Genomic DNA, 17,576 nt, shown 5'->3' on the forward strand with positions numbered 1-17,576 from the left:
CAACTACTGTATACTTCAGCTTGGCAGAAAACTATGAGAGGAAAGAATATTATATTAATATTATATTAATAGTCACAATACAATTATGTTGATTGTTTCTCTGTGTCAGGATTACCCCTTAAAAACTAAAATAAAACGTTCCTTTAATTATCTTTTTATCTTTGTGTTTGGTGATAATTCTCTTTTTATTTAATTAAGAAGCCTGCGTTGTATGTTTGTTCACGGCCAGGACATTTATTTTTTCTTTATCTCAGCGGGCCCTTTTTTGGTTAAAGAATAAAGAAAAAGTCTTTGGCATTCGTCCCAAACTAGTCTCTCTCACTTCCAAAAACAGTTGTCTGCCACAACTAAATAAATGGAGCAGTGGCCTATTCTATTTCCTCTATGCCACAACTCATATTTGTGTTAGAGGCTGAGGCAAATCTGTTGACTTCTGCACATGAAGGTATACCTTCGTTTCTGTTAAATGAGGCATTTATCTATAGCTGGAAACAAAGAGTGTCAGCTGACTTACACTTACATGCCACTGGTTTCTTCTTCCATCCCTCCCTTTGATTTTGTAAAACTGGAACGAGCAGCCTCTCTGTCTGTTTATCTGCCCTTCCACTTATCCCTCGTCCTGATTTGTATCCCTCCATATCTCCTTTGCCTCGTATCTAAATGCCATCGATGAGAGCCGAGTGCAGCAGAGATTTCTGTTCATAATGTCACAGTGTTCCCCAGAGGAGTGTTTCATATTGACCCGTATCGGTCTACATACCAGCTTTCCTTGCTTCATGGATACATGCTCAAGCAATAAGCAGTACACATGACACGCACACTGTTATTTTCAGGAACCGACTGGAAGCATGTAAAGCAGGGGTGTCAAACTCATTTTCACTCTGGGCCACATCAGCATCACGATCGCCCTCAAAGGGCCGGTTGTAAATGTAAGACGGTGTAAATGTAAGACGGTGTAAATGTAACGACTCCTAACATATTGGTAAATAACTGTCTCTGCATTTGATTATTGTTTATTCAAGTGTAAAAATATTGTACATGCAGTTACATAAATGTAAAACTATATTTAAGCACATTTCTGTTATTATAACTTAAATCCTTTTAATTTAGGGTTAAGAAACCCACATTACTCTATCAAAGATAAAACTATTAAAGAAAATATCAAACACAAGTTATTACAATAACTTTGTTCAATGCTTAAAATCCTTTCTTAAGAAACTTAATTTACAGTGAACAAATACATTTATTAAATTGTGCAAAGTAAAGTTAAAATTTTGGAGAGTCGACACTGGTGGAGGTGTTAAAGACATTAGGGGCAGGCTGAAGATCTAGATGACGGCATGTGGAGTGGGACTGCCCTCAGTGGAAGAAACCTTGAGCACCGGATGTGATGATGAATGGGGAGGAGGGTCACATCGGGTTCTACTGAAATGACAGCTGACTGCACAGAAGAGAACAGGTCTTTAAAGTTTGATGGGAAATGATTGGCTGAGGGAGGCCGTGGCGAAATCGCCCACTGTCAGCTGATAGAGTAGGAGCCAGAGAGCGAGAGCCAGAGAGATGAGTGAGTGAGTGAATGAGAGCACAACAAGACTGTCCTAATGTAGGAAGTTGGAGTAAATCCTCAAACTTTACATCATTAATTAATTTACAACTGTATGATTATAAATACGATATTTCATAATATCACTCCTCTCAGCAAAGCTCTCTAAGTTGTACTGTACTTTACTCTCAGTAGATAATCAATGCTAACAATTAGATATTCAAGGAGGGATTTGGTAATCCTTAAATGATTATAGTGGCACCAAACATACTAAGTTAAATTACGAAAAGTGCTAACGGACAAAGTCTATTCTGAATCCAATGCTACAGGTCAGATATGCTGCTGGTTTACACGACAGGAGTTTGGTGAGAGTATATTACCCCATCATCGTACATCGGACACCGGAAGTACCACGAACGCATGTTGGCACATGATTTGAAGACTGGCCATCCCCTTTTGACACTACTGAAACAGCAGCCCAACACAGCGACATGTCACCGTGCAGGACTCTCGCCTCTGCCCTTCTGTCTCTCTCTCTCTCTAGAGCAGGGGTGTCAAACTCATTTCCACTCTGGGCCACATCAGCATCACGGTCGCCCTCAAAGGGCCGGTTGTAACTGTAAGACTGTATAACTAACTTCTCCTAACATATTGTTAAATAACTCTCTCTGCATTTGATTGTTGTTTATTCAAGTGTACAAATATTGTGCATACAGTTATATAAATGAAAAATGATATTTAAACACATTTCTGTTATTATAACATAAATCATTTGAATTGAGGGTTAAGAAACCCACATGACTCTATCAAAGATCAAACTATTAAAGAAAATAACAAAGACAAATATCAAACACAAGTTATTCCATTAACTTTGTTCAAAGCTGTTTGTGTCACCTCTCTGCATCACTAATGTTCCTCCCTGTCGTCGTCCTGTGCATGGCAGCTACATCCAAGAGCTCCTCACTGAGAGTCAGGTCTGATGAACATGGATAGATGATGTATCCGTGTTGTCTGTGCTTTCATCAACAGTTCATTAGAAACACGAGTACCTGCTCGTCTCTTAGCTAGCTGTGTTGTTAGATTGCTGCTAGTTCATGAACTCGGTCTGCGATGGTGTTTCTTCACAAACTGACGTTTGTAAAAGTCTGTATCTGGTCGGAGCTCTGCTCACATACCTTCAGCATGCACTGGGCTGTAGCTGTGTAAATATATTCTGCTGTGATTGCAGTCTGCCTTTTAATTCTTGGACAATTTGGTGTTTTTCTTGGAGGCTAAATTTAGCTCCGTGTTTGGTGTCAAAATGCCGACGTGAATTCATCACCGACACGCCTCATAACACAGAAGACAGACCCGTTTTTCTCCTTGAAGCACAAACATGTATTCGCTTTCCCATCTTTCATTACATTTTCTTCCCTCTGCATCAATTTTTCTCTTCGTGGACATTTTGGGATTATTTGTCGATCTTTTTCAACTCAATCAATTGTTGGAAAACCGCTTTTCGGGCTGTTGCCTCTCCTGTCCACCTGTTGTGATCGTTTTAATGTCGGTACACAGACAACATGCTATCTCATAATTTCAACTTTCTATCTCATAATTTCGACCATGGGGATACTTTTATTTTCAAGTCCAACTTTAAAAAAAAAAAATTGTTTTTTGTTTGTTTTTGCTGGCGAATTCGCGGCCCACATAAAATGACGTGGCGGGCCGGATTCGGCGCGCAGGCCTTGAGTTTGACACGTGTGATGTAAAGGATAACAAACATAGATGATTGTTGTAGCTTCACTTTTTTATTCATTGAAGGAAATGCAAAATGACTTGATTCATTCATTTTCACTACCCGCTTAATCCTTTGTATGGTCATGGCCTGAAGGAAATTACACATTGCCAGATTGACCAGCATGGCTTATTACTACTAGTGCCTAATAATCGCTGTATTATCTGCTATTAATAATTTTGTGCAAGTCTGCTCTTTATGGCTACAAACCTTCTTCACTCACACATTAACACGAAAGTACTTGGTACTGAAGTGCTTCAGGTGTATCCTCAAATCCTAGAGGAACTGAAAGACAAGCCCTGTGTGTGTGCGTGTGTGTACATGTAGTTAGTGCTGCGGTCAAACGGTCAAATTGTTTTTGCTCTGACAGCCAGGCTAAGCAGGAAGAAGCCAATCGATAGCACTTACCCTCTTCCTGTTAGAATTCCCAACAGACTTGGGAGAAAGACGCAGCCCTGCAGTCGTCACAAGCTATGTGTGCGTGTGTGTGTGTGTGTGTGTGTGTGTGTGTGTCTTTGCGTATGCATGTGACTACCTGTCTGCACACACTTATTGTGTATAAAGCATTGTGTCTGAGGCTGGGGAAGATTAAGTGCATTTATGTATTTGGAACGCTAGCCCAAGGACACACTGTAGTGCCATGAAGGAGCATTTCTCTTGATTTATTGACATCCATATAGCTTCTCCTCACCCTGCGCCAAACTGCAGGTTTAACCTATCTAAGTCTCAATAAAAAAAAACTCTCAAATAGTCGATCATTTGACTTCTGAAGATAAACTAAAAAGGAAAACAACGCCCTACAGGGATCAATAAAGTATCACATAGTTATTGAGGCATTTGTGCCCATGCATCCTGTTCCCGGTACAAACCAACCCAGGAAGTGACCAAATGTTTACTGGGCTACATCAAACACTGTCTTTCCCTTTCTTTGAGCTCCACTCTCTATCAGGATGCACATGTTTTACAACCATAACATCACTGCCATTGAAGGACAGGAAGATAGTGAGCACTGAGGTCACATCAGCACCCACTTTGTCTGATACACTGACCTCCAGTATCCTGTACTGCGGGGGAGTATACTTTTGCTTATTAGCAATTCTAATGTTTGCTCTCTGGTCATGTCCAGCTATCAGTTCTAGTGTTGCAGTTGAAAGACATCTTTTATTTGGCTATACATAGTCAACTGTGCAAGTGGTTTATTTTGGGTGAAAGCAAGTTGAGTAATATGCTACATGATGAATTTTGATGATATTGCACATTTTGTAGCTGTGGGGTTACTATTCCAGCTGTATGTCTATATGTTTTTGCATTTTATACATGTTCAGTAAACTTTTAAAAGTCCTAAAGAGTATCAGCTTGTATTGAAAAGGGAACTGGCTAACGATGGCTGAAATGATAGTTGGTGCATGTGTGCACATCTGCACGCATGATCTATTTGTGTCTATTGTGTTGTTGTGTCTGTCCATCGGCCCTCAGATCAGACTCAGTGCGAGGATTGATTCTGTGAGGCTTCCTGTCCTTCTGCCCTTGACTGACCCAAGCCTGACCTGTGTTTGGGCCCTGGGCCTCCTCATGGCTACTCTATGGGCCTGCGTGTGTGTGTATGTGTGTTTAGTGTGTGCATGTGTGGCCAGCATAGGGTGGTGGGGTGTAATTTGAGCCCCAGGCTAAGACAGGACTGCTGCAGAGTCCATCCGGGCAGAAAAAAACAAGACACGGGAGCCGCAGGGTGGGCAGAGACAGAGAGGGCAGGACAGCCGAAAGAGTAAGAAGAGGGAAGGCTGGAGAGAGAGAGTAATGGACAAAGAGTAGTGAGGCTCTTTTTAACTCGGCCTCCCTGAAAGAGAGATGTCAGTCTGTGTCAGTTCGCTCCACTAACCAGCCTGTAGGAGAAACGGATCTCTCCCTCCCTCTCTCACACGTTCTTCCTATCTCTCCCTCCCTCCCTCCCGCACCATTTCCATCTACTTTCCTCTCTCATATCTTTTGGTGATAGCTTTTCTGCCTCAGTTGAGAGAAGCGGAAACACTCCACAGCTCAGGGGAAAACAGCAAGACTAAGTAAAAGACCAAGCAGTGAACCAGTCATCTCTAAAAGGCAGGCAGTGTATAGTGCAGGTCTTCTCCTGATCACTCTTCGGGTGAATGACAACGGGCTGCTCCAAATGCTGTAGAGTAAGGCCCCGAAGGCAGGGCGCGCTGCCGGCTCTGCTGCAGCGTTTCCCTCAGTGTTTTGAGGAGGGCAGCACACAACTCTTCAAACACAGAAGGGATCAAATCTTCAAATCCCCTGGAAATGTCAACCACGTTTGAAGAAATGTCAGTAGAGCTGAGAACACACATCGGCCCGAGCGTGCGCACACACAGGCACTCGCACTCAACACCATGGTAAGAAAGGCAAAACGTCATATATGGCAGTCACGTCCTGTGGGAGAAATCAGCTTCATCTCCTTCATTTTGTCAAATCTCATGGGAGAAGCATTGTATGCCTCTGGAGGGTTTTTTTTCCCAATAATGTAAAAGTTATAATCTGCGGCATTGTCACATGAATGAACATGCCATTAAATGATGGAAGAAAAGGTATTCAACTGGTAATGCCAGTGCAGCCACATGCACTGTCCAACAGCTGGACATGCACGGCACCAGAGGAAACTGAGGAATAATTGAATGCTTTATTGCATGAAGGTCTTTTAAAAGTCGGTACTCCTCTTATTCTACTCTTCAGCTCGTTGAAATTATAATTTCCTGTGGTAAAAAATGATTCAATTCATTTCTCTCTCCATAGTTCCCGTAACACAGATTATATGCAACACTGTGTGGTAACATAATTCATTTAATTTAAAAACTCTTATGTAGATCCTTAGTCGTCTCAGGTGATCTCATCTGCAGCCACTGACATCATCCTGTGTTCCTATTGATCTATCCTCACCCCCACTGACTAACTTATCGACATCCTCAAGTGTATTTCCTGTCTAGACTGTCAGCAGTGTTTATGGATGGCCCTGGCCCCTGGTGACACACGTGCACACACCTCCTCAGCTTATCGATGTATCCTTTCGCTTCTGACTCCGTCCTCCTCCTTAATGAATGTGGTAGATGTTGAACTGCAGATGTTGTGCAGGGCTCAAGTATCGACGGACAACGACGTGATGAAAGAGCTTGTCCCTGGAGAGGCCTGGGTTAGGTCACAATGAGTGTGTGTGTGTGTGTGTGTGTGTGTGTGTGTGTGTGTGTGTGTGTGAGAGAGAGATAGAAAGAGACAAAGGGAGTTATTGTGTGTCTGGGTGATGTGCATGTGCATCGCCCCATCACTCCTTGAGTGTCACTACTAGGAAGTGATATTGAGTCCAGAGTAGGCGCTTGTGTGTCAGCACTGCTTCGAGAGGTTGATAGGTGAGACGTGGGCTGAGACAGGCAGATGACTAGAGAGGTTGCAACTGTCTTGATTGACAAGCCTCTCGAGAACACACTCGTACACGCACACAAGCACTCACACTTTTCTCTGTGCAAGCCCGTAGGGCTCTCCGGACTCTCTGTTTATCTGCAGCTGCACATCAAGATCTGCACTTAGCTGCTAATATCTTGGGATCCTTTGGGGGCATACAATCCTCCTCCATGCTGTGTGATTTCTGCTGGCAGTCTCTCACTGTGTCCTGCAACATCATCCATTACTTCAACTTCCTCCTTACCGATAATAGGAGATAAGGCTGATCTGTGGAATTAACCTCAATTAGTACTACCTCTCGAGATCCTTCTCCTTTTACCTCCTGACTCCTCAACTGGTGGGTCGCGACCCAAAAGTGGGTCGCGGACCCGTTTTCAGTGGGTCACGGGCCTTTGCCTGACGACAAAAAAATAAAAAAATAAAAAAAAATAAAAGTTGTGATTTTATTTTGAAGGGCATTTTTTTTATGCAGCGGAATTATTCCAGCATTTATGGAACTTGTTCAGTGGTGCAGGAAAAACACCGACTGATGCGTTGTGAATCACATCACGCGATGAAGCTCAGCCGATCAAATATGAGTATTCGGACAAGTTTCCTGACTTGAGTGAGATGTGCATACACCGTGACACACGGGGAGAGACGAGGATATAGACAGCAGAGCAGGACTATTGAGGTGTGGGTTGTGAAAGTCAAATCATAGGACGATCTCCAAAAGAGAGAAATGTCCAGAGAGACCAGAGTCATTTGACTCTCACTGGACAGACTCATAGAGGTGAATTCTTCAAACACTAATTTCTCTTTTTGGAAGATGAGAAAAATATAATATGATGGATTTTTCACTTCACCCTGAATGAACTGAATTTAGAGCTACAGGGCAATTCAGTGAAAATATTTTTTCAAAATTTAATTTCATTCCGTAATTTATTTTTTAATCCAGCTGTTATTTTACTTGAAATGAGAAGAACATGGATTCATGTATTTCTAATCCATCCAGTTAAATTTGAAAAATGAGAATGATATTTGTTAAAATATAATTGATGTGTGCTTTCTTTATTTGATTTGACAGTTGTTTACTACACAGAGACGTTACTACTACTAGACGTCTTGAATATAGATATACCCAAATATATATATATATATATATATATGTATGTATAATTTGGGTGGTGGGTCCCGGCTTGTCATTAAGGGGTGATGGTGGGTCCCGCAGCCAGACCAGTTGAGAACCACTGCTTTAGGCTATAACCAAATACCTACAAAAATGATGACTTTGTGTTTAATGCTAATTAGCAAATGTCAGCATGATAACATTAGCTGCACTCATGATGCAAAAGGCAAACATTACCAGCTAAACGTTAACATTGTCGCAGTGTTAGCCTTCAGCTCAAAGCATTGCTGTGTCTATGTACAGCTTTTATAAACCTCTAGTCTTGTTAAGCTCATAACTATTGTGTCCACAGTAACACTGTAAGTAATCACGCCCCTCCCTAATTATATGGGCATAGATGAGTCATTTGGGAGCAATGATGGCAACAGCTAAATGCATACCATCAAATGTTGCCATCCCTAGCTTGTTCTTTAAGGTATGTTGAGGCTTACTTTCCACCATCTGTTTTGTGGACAAGAGAAGCAACAATATCTCAGTGATTAGGTTCGAGAGGCTCATTGCCCTGACCTAAAAGAGCAGTTCAGACACTTTCCTCTCTTTATCCTTTCTTTCACAGTTCAATGTTTCGTGTGGGGAATTCATAAACAAGCCCCTCATGTGTGCACTTTAACTCAAACAAAGAGAGAAAGAGTTAGAAAAAAAGACTGAAACCGACGAGAGCAGAAAAGGTTAGGAAACCTTTCGGCATGTTTGTTGTGTATATTATCTAGAGTAGAGGTAATCCCCAGGCTCAGACATGACTATTTACACCTTTTGTTTTGCTTGTTTTGGGTGTTAGGGCTACAGACTGGGGAGGCACACCCAACACGTCTCATTAGGAGAGTAAGATAAGTAGAGGAACTCGACAAAGCAAAGAAGTGAATACCCCCAGTCTCTGGTAACACAAATACACTGAGAATACCAATACTTCAGTGGCATAGCCATTAACCAGAGTGCATGGGAGAGATAGATCGTTAACTTGAACAAAGGGTGAGTTTATCGTTAAGTGAGGTGTGTTTAAATGTTTTTTTAACTGTGGCTGTCTGGGATTGAAGAGAGTGCAGGTGGGCAGTTCAGAGAGAGGCAGTTGACACACACGTCAAATGAAACCAACCTATGGGCCAACAGCCGAAACACGTTTTTGTATCATAGCTTCTTTTGTGGTTTTGCCCACTCAGTCCGTGACTGTAGGAGGAAGCACTGATGCACCTTGATGCTCACACACCTGCATGTGTGTGTGACCGCACGCACACAGACACACACACTCAAAGCAAGAAAAAAAAGCACAAACTACTTCCCCCCTGGCTCCTCATGAGAAGTCATTAGGAATGTGTCTGTGTGTTTTATTTTTAGCAGTGTGTGTTTAGGAGGGGTTGCGGAGTCTCGTCAGTCTTCAGGGCCCTCCTCTGCTCTGTCGCTCTGTGTCTCTGTCTCCAGCTGAGAGCTATGTATATTTCATCAGCCCCGGGTGCCTTTTTGTCTTAAGATGCGCTGCACCTCCCCTGCCTGTCTCTCTGCTGCTCTTCAATGGAGGGAGCCATCACAGCCTCTTTTAAACTCCCGCAGCTCTCTCTCTCTCTCTCTCTCTCTCTCTCTCTCTCTCTCCACACTGACAGCCACCCTCTGCTTCTCCCTCTGCTTTTCACGGTCAGCTTGTCTCTCTCCTGAAGGCTCATCCCTCTTTCCTCTTTCAGCTGTGGAGAGGACCAGAGTAGAGCACCTCCAAACAGACTTGGGCTGTCAGGAGAACTCTTTCTCTTTCTCTGTCTCTCTCCGTCTTTGATTCCGTCCCTCCGTCTGTCTGTTGTACGGCTCTGTCACTTCAGGGAAGGGACAGTTCTTCACCCAGCGCTGCATCCCCTTTAGTTGTTGTCTTTTTATAGCAGGAATCTGAGTGCTGTGACAGCAGCTAAAAATGGTTGCACCAATGACGGGCTACATCAGCAGTTAATTGCTATATTTGCACCATCAGTGTTTTGTTTTTTTCTCTTTTAAGTTTTATTATGATCTCAGTATTTCTGTTACACACTAATAATGGTGGTCTATTTTTGTTCTATATAACATACTCAGGACACCCCTCCGTATATGTGTGTAGCAGACTCAGAATCTGTAACTAGACGAGTGGACTTACATTAAAGTCACTCGTTGATTACATTTTAAATCACAAGTTCCAACGCTGTCTTCAATAAGGACGTTGTCCTACCAAAAGTGTCCCGTTATCTCTTGTTAATTCTGTCTTCATATCTTTCAGGCATGTGCTGTGATTGAGAGTGCGGCTGGAGCCAGTAAGGAGGTGGACTCGGGGCCGTCGCAGCCTGCAGGTGACCACACTCCTTCTCACCTGGTGACCCTGGAGCCAGAGAAAGCTGACAAAGCTGACTGCCCACTTTCCAGTGAGTGCAGCCCTCCCTCATGCCAGATCACTGTCTCCAATGTTTTTATGTTTTATAAGCTTTTTCTCGTAAGAGCCATTTTTTTACGCTACTCTCCTCTGTCTTCATCCTTCTTTTACCTCTTTCTTTTATTGCTGTCTCCTAAAGTAATGCTTTCTGGTTCACTAGAAATCCTGTTCATAGGATGTGATTGTGGAGTCGATAACATTTCACTTCACACCAATGTGATCTTTGATGGATGTTAGTACAGACCGCTGCAATTAAATATCCCCGTGGCCATTCTCCAATCACTAGCAGCATCATCTGACATGTTTGTTATGTTTGTTTACATTTCTTAATCTCGTCACACTGTGTGGGCAGAACTGCGAGAGAGACGTTCACTCAGAACATGCGGTAGTAAATGTGTTGGTTGAGCCTTCATCATTCAGCTACGGAGAACAAGCCATTTCCTCTGAATATACATCTCTTCACTTCACGGGCATCTTATCTCTGCTTCCTTTTTCCTGTGTGGGGTGTCCTTTTGACCCTGTTGTGTGGCAACACAGGAAGCAGTGAGACCCGTGCAGTAAATGAGATACGGTCTGAGACAGCTGTTACGGTCATCGAAGAGTTAAAAACTAAAGCTCATGAGTTCGTCTGTTCAGACTTGTGATGTCATGTCTTCTAACACTTCATCCTCTTGTAACTCTTCAAGCACACTCCTCCACCACCATTATATTTTATCTACATATACCTACGATAGGAATCCCCCTCTTACCCAAAATACCGTAGCTCTTTGTTTTCCATCCTTTGTCATTGCAACTGGCAACCTATACATGCTGCTGTGTGAAACCAGGTGGAGATAATAACCATTTCCCTGCAGTTTCTTTTGCAAATGTGCAGGTGATGTGGTCCCTTCACCTCCTTTCAATGCATCGTTGTTCAACTGAAGCTGCTTTTAATTGTCAACAATGCAAATCCAACCTGCCCACAAAACACACAAAGACTCTGAAACCCGACATTTGTTCACACACACACACGCACACACACACACACACACACACACACACACACACACACACACACATGACATGCCCCACTTTTTTTTCTTCTTCTGTTGTTAATCTAAGGTTCCACTTCGGGATCCAACGATCAGGTCGTTTTTTCCCTCGACCCAGGGCAATGGATTATAGGTATGATGGTCATTTCACTTTCATCTCATTAATCTGCAGTATAGCGTTCGTCCAGCGAGATGAGTGAGCAATTTGTTTGGCATGCTGGTGACGGACGGGATGATGGTGATCAAATGAGACTGAGAGATGAGTTGGTCGACGGCATGATGAAGCAGGGGCAGACACAAAAAATAAGTGACACGCGAGTGTGTACGTGTGTGAGTATGCCCCCAAGGGAGGCCCTCACTACAGTGGGTTTTGGAGCTCAATGCGTTTATGTAAAAAGTGCTGCTGTCTCCTCTTATCAGTGCAGCTGACTGCCTTTCGACTGGGTATCTATTACCGTTCTTCCTCTTTTTTTTACACTTATAAACACAGGAGTTATGTAAATCTCATTTTCTTAACCCCTCCACCCTCCCCTTTTCACTTTCTCTCCTTCTGCTCTATCTTTCTCTCTTGCTCGCCACATCTCTCCTGCTCACGCCACTCTCTCTCTTTTCTCTCAGGCTATTTCTGTTTAGCCATGAGGGCCCCTCTGTCGTTTACAGAAACTCATCTCAAGCTCTCTCTCTCCAACTCAACCGGCACACACACACACACACATGCAGGCACACCAGCTCAACCACAACTATCAAAGGCACCTGGTTAAACAGTCATGACAAAACAGGGCCACCGCACACCCACAGACACACATACACGCAGAAGACTGAACCTTCCTCCCAGCGGTCCAGTGTGGGTTGAGAGCGGGTTTTCATGAGTTATTTAAGTGCTTTCCATCATGCGTGGTGTGCTGCGGCTCACACTGACATGACACGGCCCATTTCCTCCGTTCAGGCTAGAAACCTGACACAAGACACGCTTGCGGTGTTCACACAGAATAGATAGAGGTGCACAGTCCATCATGATCTGAACCCTGTTGGGTTTAAATCATTGAATGGGCCCCGAATACAACAAAGTGAAGCTGAAGGGAGAGACTTACGATTGTAGACAATTGATGTTAGACAGTCTTTCTGTCCACTGCAGTCTGGGTTTTAATTGTGCTTGTGTGAATATTTCGTGGCTTAATGGTCACAGCTCTAATGTAAATGTTTGCTTTGACCAGTGGCATACAGAGAGAGGGAGGCAGTGGGCTTTCACGTTGCATTGTGGTGTTGGAGAATTTCCGTATGTAAGTTAAGGATATTTCCACATATACGGAGGCAAGATCTCCCATTTCTCATTTCAAATGTCCCAACATGTTGTGGCCCGTCGAGGCCCTATCAGACAGGAAACAGACTGGAGTGGGGAGGATGTGACATCTGGGCTGACCACAATGTGCTTCAGGTCTGTGGACATGTGAACACATTCGATGAACACTTTATATACATCAGCAGTCACTCAGGCTCAAAACACCCCACAGTTAATACATCACTATTAGTGGTAAAGGAACAAAGTGAACCTCCCTGCTATACTGTCAGCTAGGGCTGGGCGATATGGCCTAAAAAAAAAATCTCCGATTTTTTTTACAAAAAATCAGATTCACGATTTAAATCGATTTTTTCCCCCAAAATTTTTTGCAGATGACAGAAGCTGTTGAAAACAATTTTTTCTTTTATTTTGTGATGATTTTCCCAAGTAGGTTGATAAAAATAAAGTGCAAACAAAACCTGAACATTGTAGAAAGGTGCCTGTAGTATACAAAAAGTATTTGGTCACTCTTTTGTTTGCCTGAATCATTTAAATATAAAATTAAATTAAACATAACATTAAATGGCATTAAATAGTAGCCTTCCATTGTAAACAACTGTGCAAATGTAACTTTTTACAGTAAGCTTTTCTAACTGAATACACTGATACAAACACAGCATGAAATAAAATGTATATGACCCTTTAACATTCACATTTTCAAAAGTGCAACATCTGATCTAACATCAACATAACATATTTTGCACAGTAAATAAGTGCATGTAAACAAAATCAAGTGCATTCACAACATAACCAACAGTATTAAACAGTAGTGCATGTTTTTTCTAAATATTTTTTGCCAGGAAGACAAGCCTGTCTACTACCTCTGGCTTCAGGCATGCACGGTGGCATGTAACAATGCCCCCCCCACACACTGAAAAGCCTCTCAGAGGGGGCACTTGTAGCTGGCACAGAGAGGTATTTCTTTGCTAAAGTACTTAGCCTTGGAAAGTTAAGTTGGTGACGCTTCCACCAGTCAAGTGGATCGGTGTCTGGGTCAACCTGCTGGACCACAGGTCAGTTGTTGCGGAGTAGAATGACATCCCCTCCAGCTCCGCAGAGATCCTTTGGCGTGTACTATTGTACAGCCGAGGCAAGGCAACGTCAGAAAAATGTTTACGGCTTGGTAGCACGTACCTGGGGTCCAAAGCTTTGAGACGGTGAATAAACCCCGGCTTTTCCACGGTGTATATGGGCACCATATCTTTTGCGATATACATCGCGACTGCATCCGTGATGGCTTTCCACCGGGCACTCTTCTTCTCATGCGGAGTACAGTTGGTGAATGTCTCCAAAATGCTGGGTTGTTGTTGTGAGGTGGCGGCGGCGGCGGCCAGCAGTGAAGCTGCTGGCCGCCATTGTTTTAGTTTGTAAACAATGCGCGCGCACTCTACTACGGGAACCCAACGGGGGGGAGGGGTGGGGGCGATTTTCTCGATTTTCAATAAAACACATCGCCTTAAAGCACACATTCGAATTAATCGATTAAATCGATTTATCGCCCAGCCCTACTGTCAGCATAGACATCTAATATAGGGAAAGGGCCACAGGACTAATGTAAAGAGTGAAATATATGGTCAGACAATTTGTACCATTCTGCTTCTATTTGTCTGCACTGTCAAAGCAGCGACCACTCTTACCGCTGATGTGAATTTAGCCTTTTTCAACATTTGTTCTGTTTCCTTCCACTGCTTTATCACAGCCTTCTCTCCTCAATCTTGTCATGCTGAGCAAATGCCTTTCGTGATATATGTATGTTTATATTTTGTACTTAATGTGTGTCTCTTAGAATTACGCTTGCTGATGATGTGATTGTCATGCGATAGACTGTGAGTGTGTTTTGATTGCAACAGCACAGCTGGACTTGGCAGACTTGGCAGTCTAGTGCGCTTGGCTGCTGGCCAGTTCAATACAATTACAATTCGCCCCTGTGGGAGCATGGAGCATCACTGAAGATGGGGTGTGAGTGATGGTTGTGGCTCAAAGAGGGGGTGGTTCACAGTATCTGGCAACCCGCCTTTGCTTGGAAGAAGGATCAATATCTGAGCTGTTGCTTCAGCTGTTGTGGTTAACATTTCACATTAAGAGTCTTGCATGGAGAACACGTCAGTGAGGTTCGATCCATAAACAGACATGTTACAATAGCACAAACACCGCACACAAACACATTAAAGGAGGAGAAGTCTTTCCATGAGAGCGTGATTACAGCCGCCCATCCTTGTATCTCTTGTCCAGAGAACGGAGCAGCAGGTGGAGGGATGAGAGTAGCCGCGCACAGAAAGAATGGAGACGAGGGATGACGGGAGCAGTGTGCGTGGGGGTGGGGGTGGGGACGGACGGTATGGGGAGGATGGTGAGAGGAGGACAAGGACACTGAATGGAGCGATGACAGGGGATGTGTTTGGAGAGAGAGATCAGAGGGTGACAGAGGAGGCATGGAGAGGAATGCTGCTGCTTGCCCCCCTCTTCCCTCCTCCCTCTCTTTTCTTCTTTTCTTTTGTCCCCCTCAGTAGGGATGACAGGAGGGTGGGCTAACTTCGAATGGCAATGACAAGCTTGCCACCGCTCCCATGAAGCACAGCAGATGGAACTGTGTGTGTGTGTGTGTGTGTGTGTGTGTGTGTGCGTTTGCGTGTGTGTGTGCGTGTACGTGCGATTAAAATGCCACTGGAGACCAGGGTATACAGAGTCTCTTGGCAGCGCCACGCTTGGCAGAGCGCCACCTCACTGACCTCTTTTTACAGCCCAGCAGAGTGGGCGTTGAGGTGTATGTGTGTGTTAAGTGAGGGGAGTCGGTCTCAACAAACAAATATTAATTCACAGTGTTCCCATTGTCTGTTCCATTGTGTCCTTCCTTCAGGGGGCAAGCGAGCTGGATGGCCTGTGTGGCTGTTTGCTCATCCATCTATTTGAGTAATTCAGTAATGTAATGATCACAGGATTTTTGAGAAATAGAGCTCTGTTCAGCAGTGTGGCGTCAGTCCTGGCGGGCATGGGGGAATTAGTCAGGAGACAGTGGGTTTGGCACTGTGCCGTGGTTATTAGCCACTCACAGGGTGGGCATGGGGTTGTGCCCCGACTCAATCCCTCACTGTGTTTGCATGTGTGTGCTTAATGTGTTTGTTTCTGTGCGTGTGTGTTTGTGCGTGTCCACCGTTTGAGTCAGGATTCTCCTCTGGTCACACTAACCTTATTGTGCAATCACTTCTGGCTGATTTGTACCCTTTCCAACACATTCCTCTCGCCGAAAAGGCTGAGAAACAGGCTGTTAACCCCCTCTCCCCCCTCGCTCTCTCGCTCTCTCTCGTCTTCCCTCCGGATGGGTTTGATTTAGTGAGTGTGGTTTTCCATCTAGAGTCTGGGAGCCAGAGAGAGTAGACTTAGGGAGAGACCTATGGATTCACAGCCAGCGGAGCACGTCATTACTTGGCCATAGCTCATCAGCGGATACATCAGCAGGCTGCAGGGTCTAATAGATGCGAGCTGTCGCCGTTCAGGAAGTAATAAACCTCTCTTCGTTTCATCCCCTTAATTATTTCCTTCTCACGAGTTGCATGAATTGCACTAAATGATGACAGCAAAAAGCAACCGAGAGTGTGTTATATTATTCAAGGGTGCATATTTGTCTGCATTATAGTACATATAGTGAAACTTAAACGTTGTGCGACTTTGACCAAATAATTCCCCTTTTCGGTTTGGGAGAAGTTATATTTAGGCTTTGGTGAGGCCACCTGATGTGAGGTTAATGCTCAGTGTCGAGCAGCGAGGTCAGGTTACAGACATGTTTAAGCAGTAGCCCTGAAAAAAATGACCACTTAGTGAGAGACCTACAGACTGACCTTTAGCCTCACAAAGGAAACCGGTGTTCCAGCAGGATTAAGCCTGACTGCCTGCACACTCACAGCTGTCTGTCTGTTTTTTAATTCACAGCAGACAATGTAATACAGCACCACAACAAACCACTACCTCAAAAGAACTATAGAGGTGAGCCATGTACATATGTGGGTGAAAGTGTTTTATACAGAGGAACATGTCTAAATGAAAACAGGGTTTTATCAGTACCGTTAACAAATGAGGATGAATATTTGAAACGCTCCTTTCCTTCTGTTTTACCTGGTGCTCGTGTTCTTCCTTTTGTCTACTCCTTCCCCTTTCCTTCCTTTTCCTTTATATCACCTTTTCTCTCCCTCCCAATGACTACAATCATCCCTTTCTCCCACCCAGCCTCCCCCCCCTCTCTCTCTCTCCCTCCTTCCTTCATGCTCGTCGATCCCTCTCTCCTCTCAAACTATCCTCCACTGTCAGGCGACTTGGCTTAGGCTAAGTGCTTTTACTGTCTCTGCAGGTGGGACTGTAATAAAGCTTGTCAGTGGAAGACATGGGTCGCACTGTCACATGCTCTTTGCCTCCCCTCTGTTAACTCCCTCCACTCTCTCTCTCCCTCGAACCATCCCCCCATAACTACACCCCCCCTCCCCCACCACTCTCCTCCAAGATCCTCTGTTTTTATTTTTCTTCTCTCATTTGTCTGCCCTTCCTTCCCCATTTCGTCTCGCTCTCACCCAAAACTGTGCTCCTTGACTTGTCTCTCATCTCTCTCTCTCTATCTCGTTTCCTTGCCAACGGCACTTTCAGGAACATGATGATGAAGAGCAGCAACAGGAGACACCCCTCTCAACATAACAACCGCACGCACACACAGGCACACCCACACACACACACACACACACACACACACACACACACACACACACACACACACACACACACACACACAACCCATGTAAATTACTCCAGGTGAGGTTGTATTGTTTGCCCAGCTGCTCCTGCTAACCAGCCTCTCCTGTTCCATTGAAAAAAACACAGGCTGCATGGAAATCAGCTTCCTCTACACAAAACA

The 17,576-nt window shown here is 44.1% G+C and overlaps 1 protein-coding gene across 1 annotated transcript in view; it reads left to right on the forward strand.

Annotated features, from left to right (window-relative positions):
- The window catches only part of gse1b (Gse1 coiled-coil protein b), a 156,444-nt gene that overhangs the window by 39,320 nt on the left and 99,548 nt on the right, over window positions 1-17,576 (forward strand). Inside the window, exon 2 of the mRNA XM_079283838.1 lies at window positions 10,160-10,301. Coding sequence (XP_079139964.1) covers window positions 10,160-10,301 — 142 coding nt within the window. The remainder of the gene's footprint in view (window positions 1-10,159; window positions 10,302-17,576) is intronic.

This window comes from Melanostigma gelatinosum (assembly GCF_949748355.1).
Source record: "Melanostigma gelatinosum genome assembly, chromosome: 2".
In the NCBI taxonomy this organism is placed as follows: Eukaryota; Metazoa; Chordata; class Actinopteri; order Perciformes; family Zoarcidae; genus Melanostigma; species Melanostigma gelatinosum.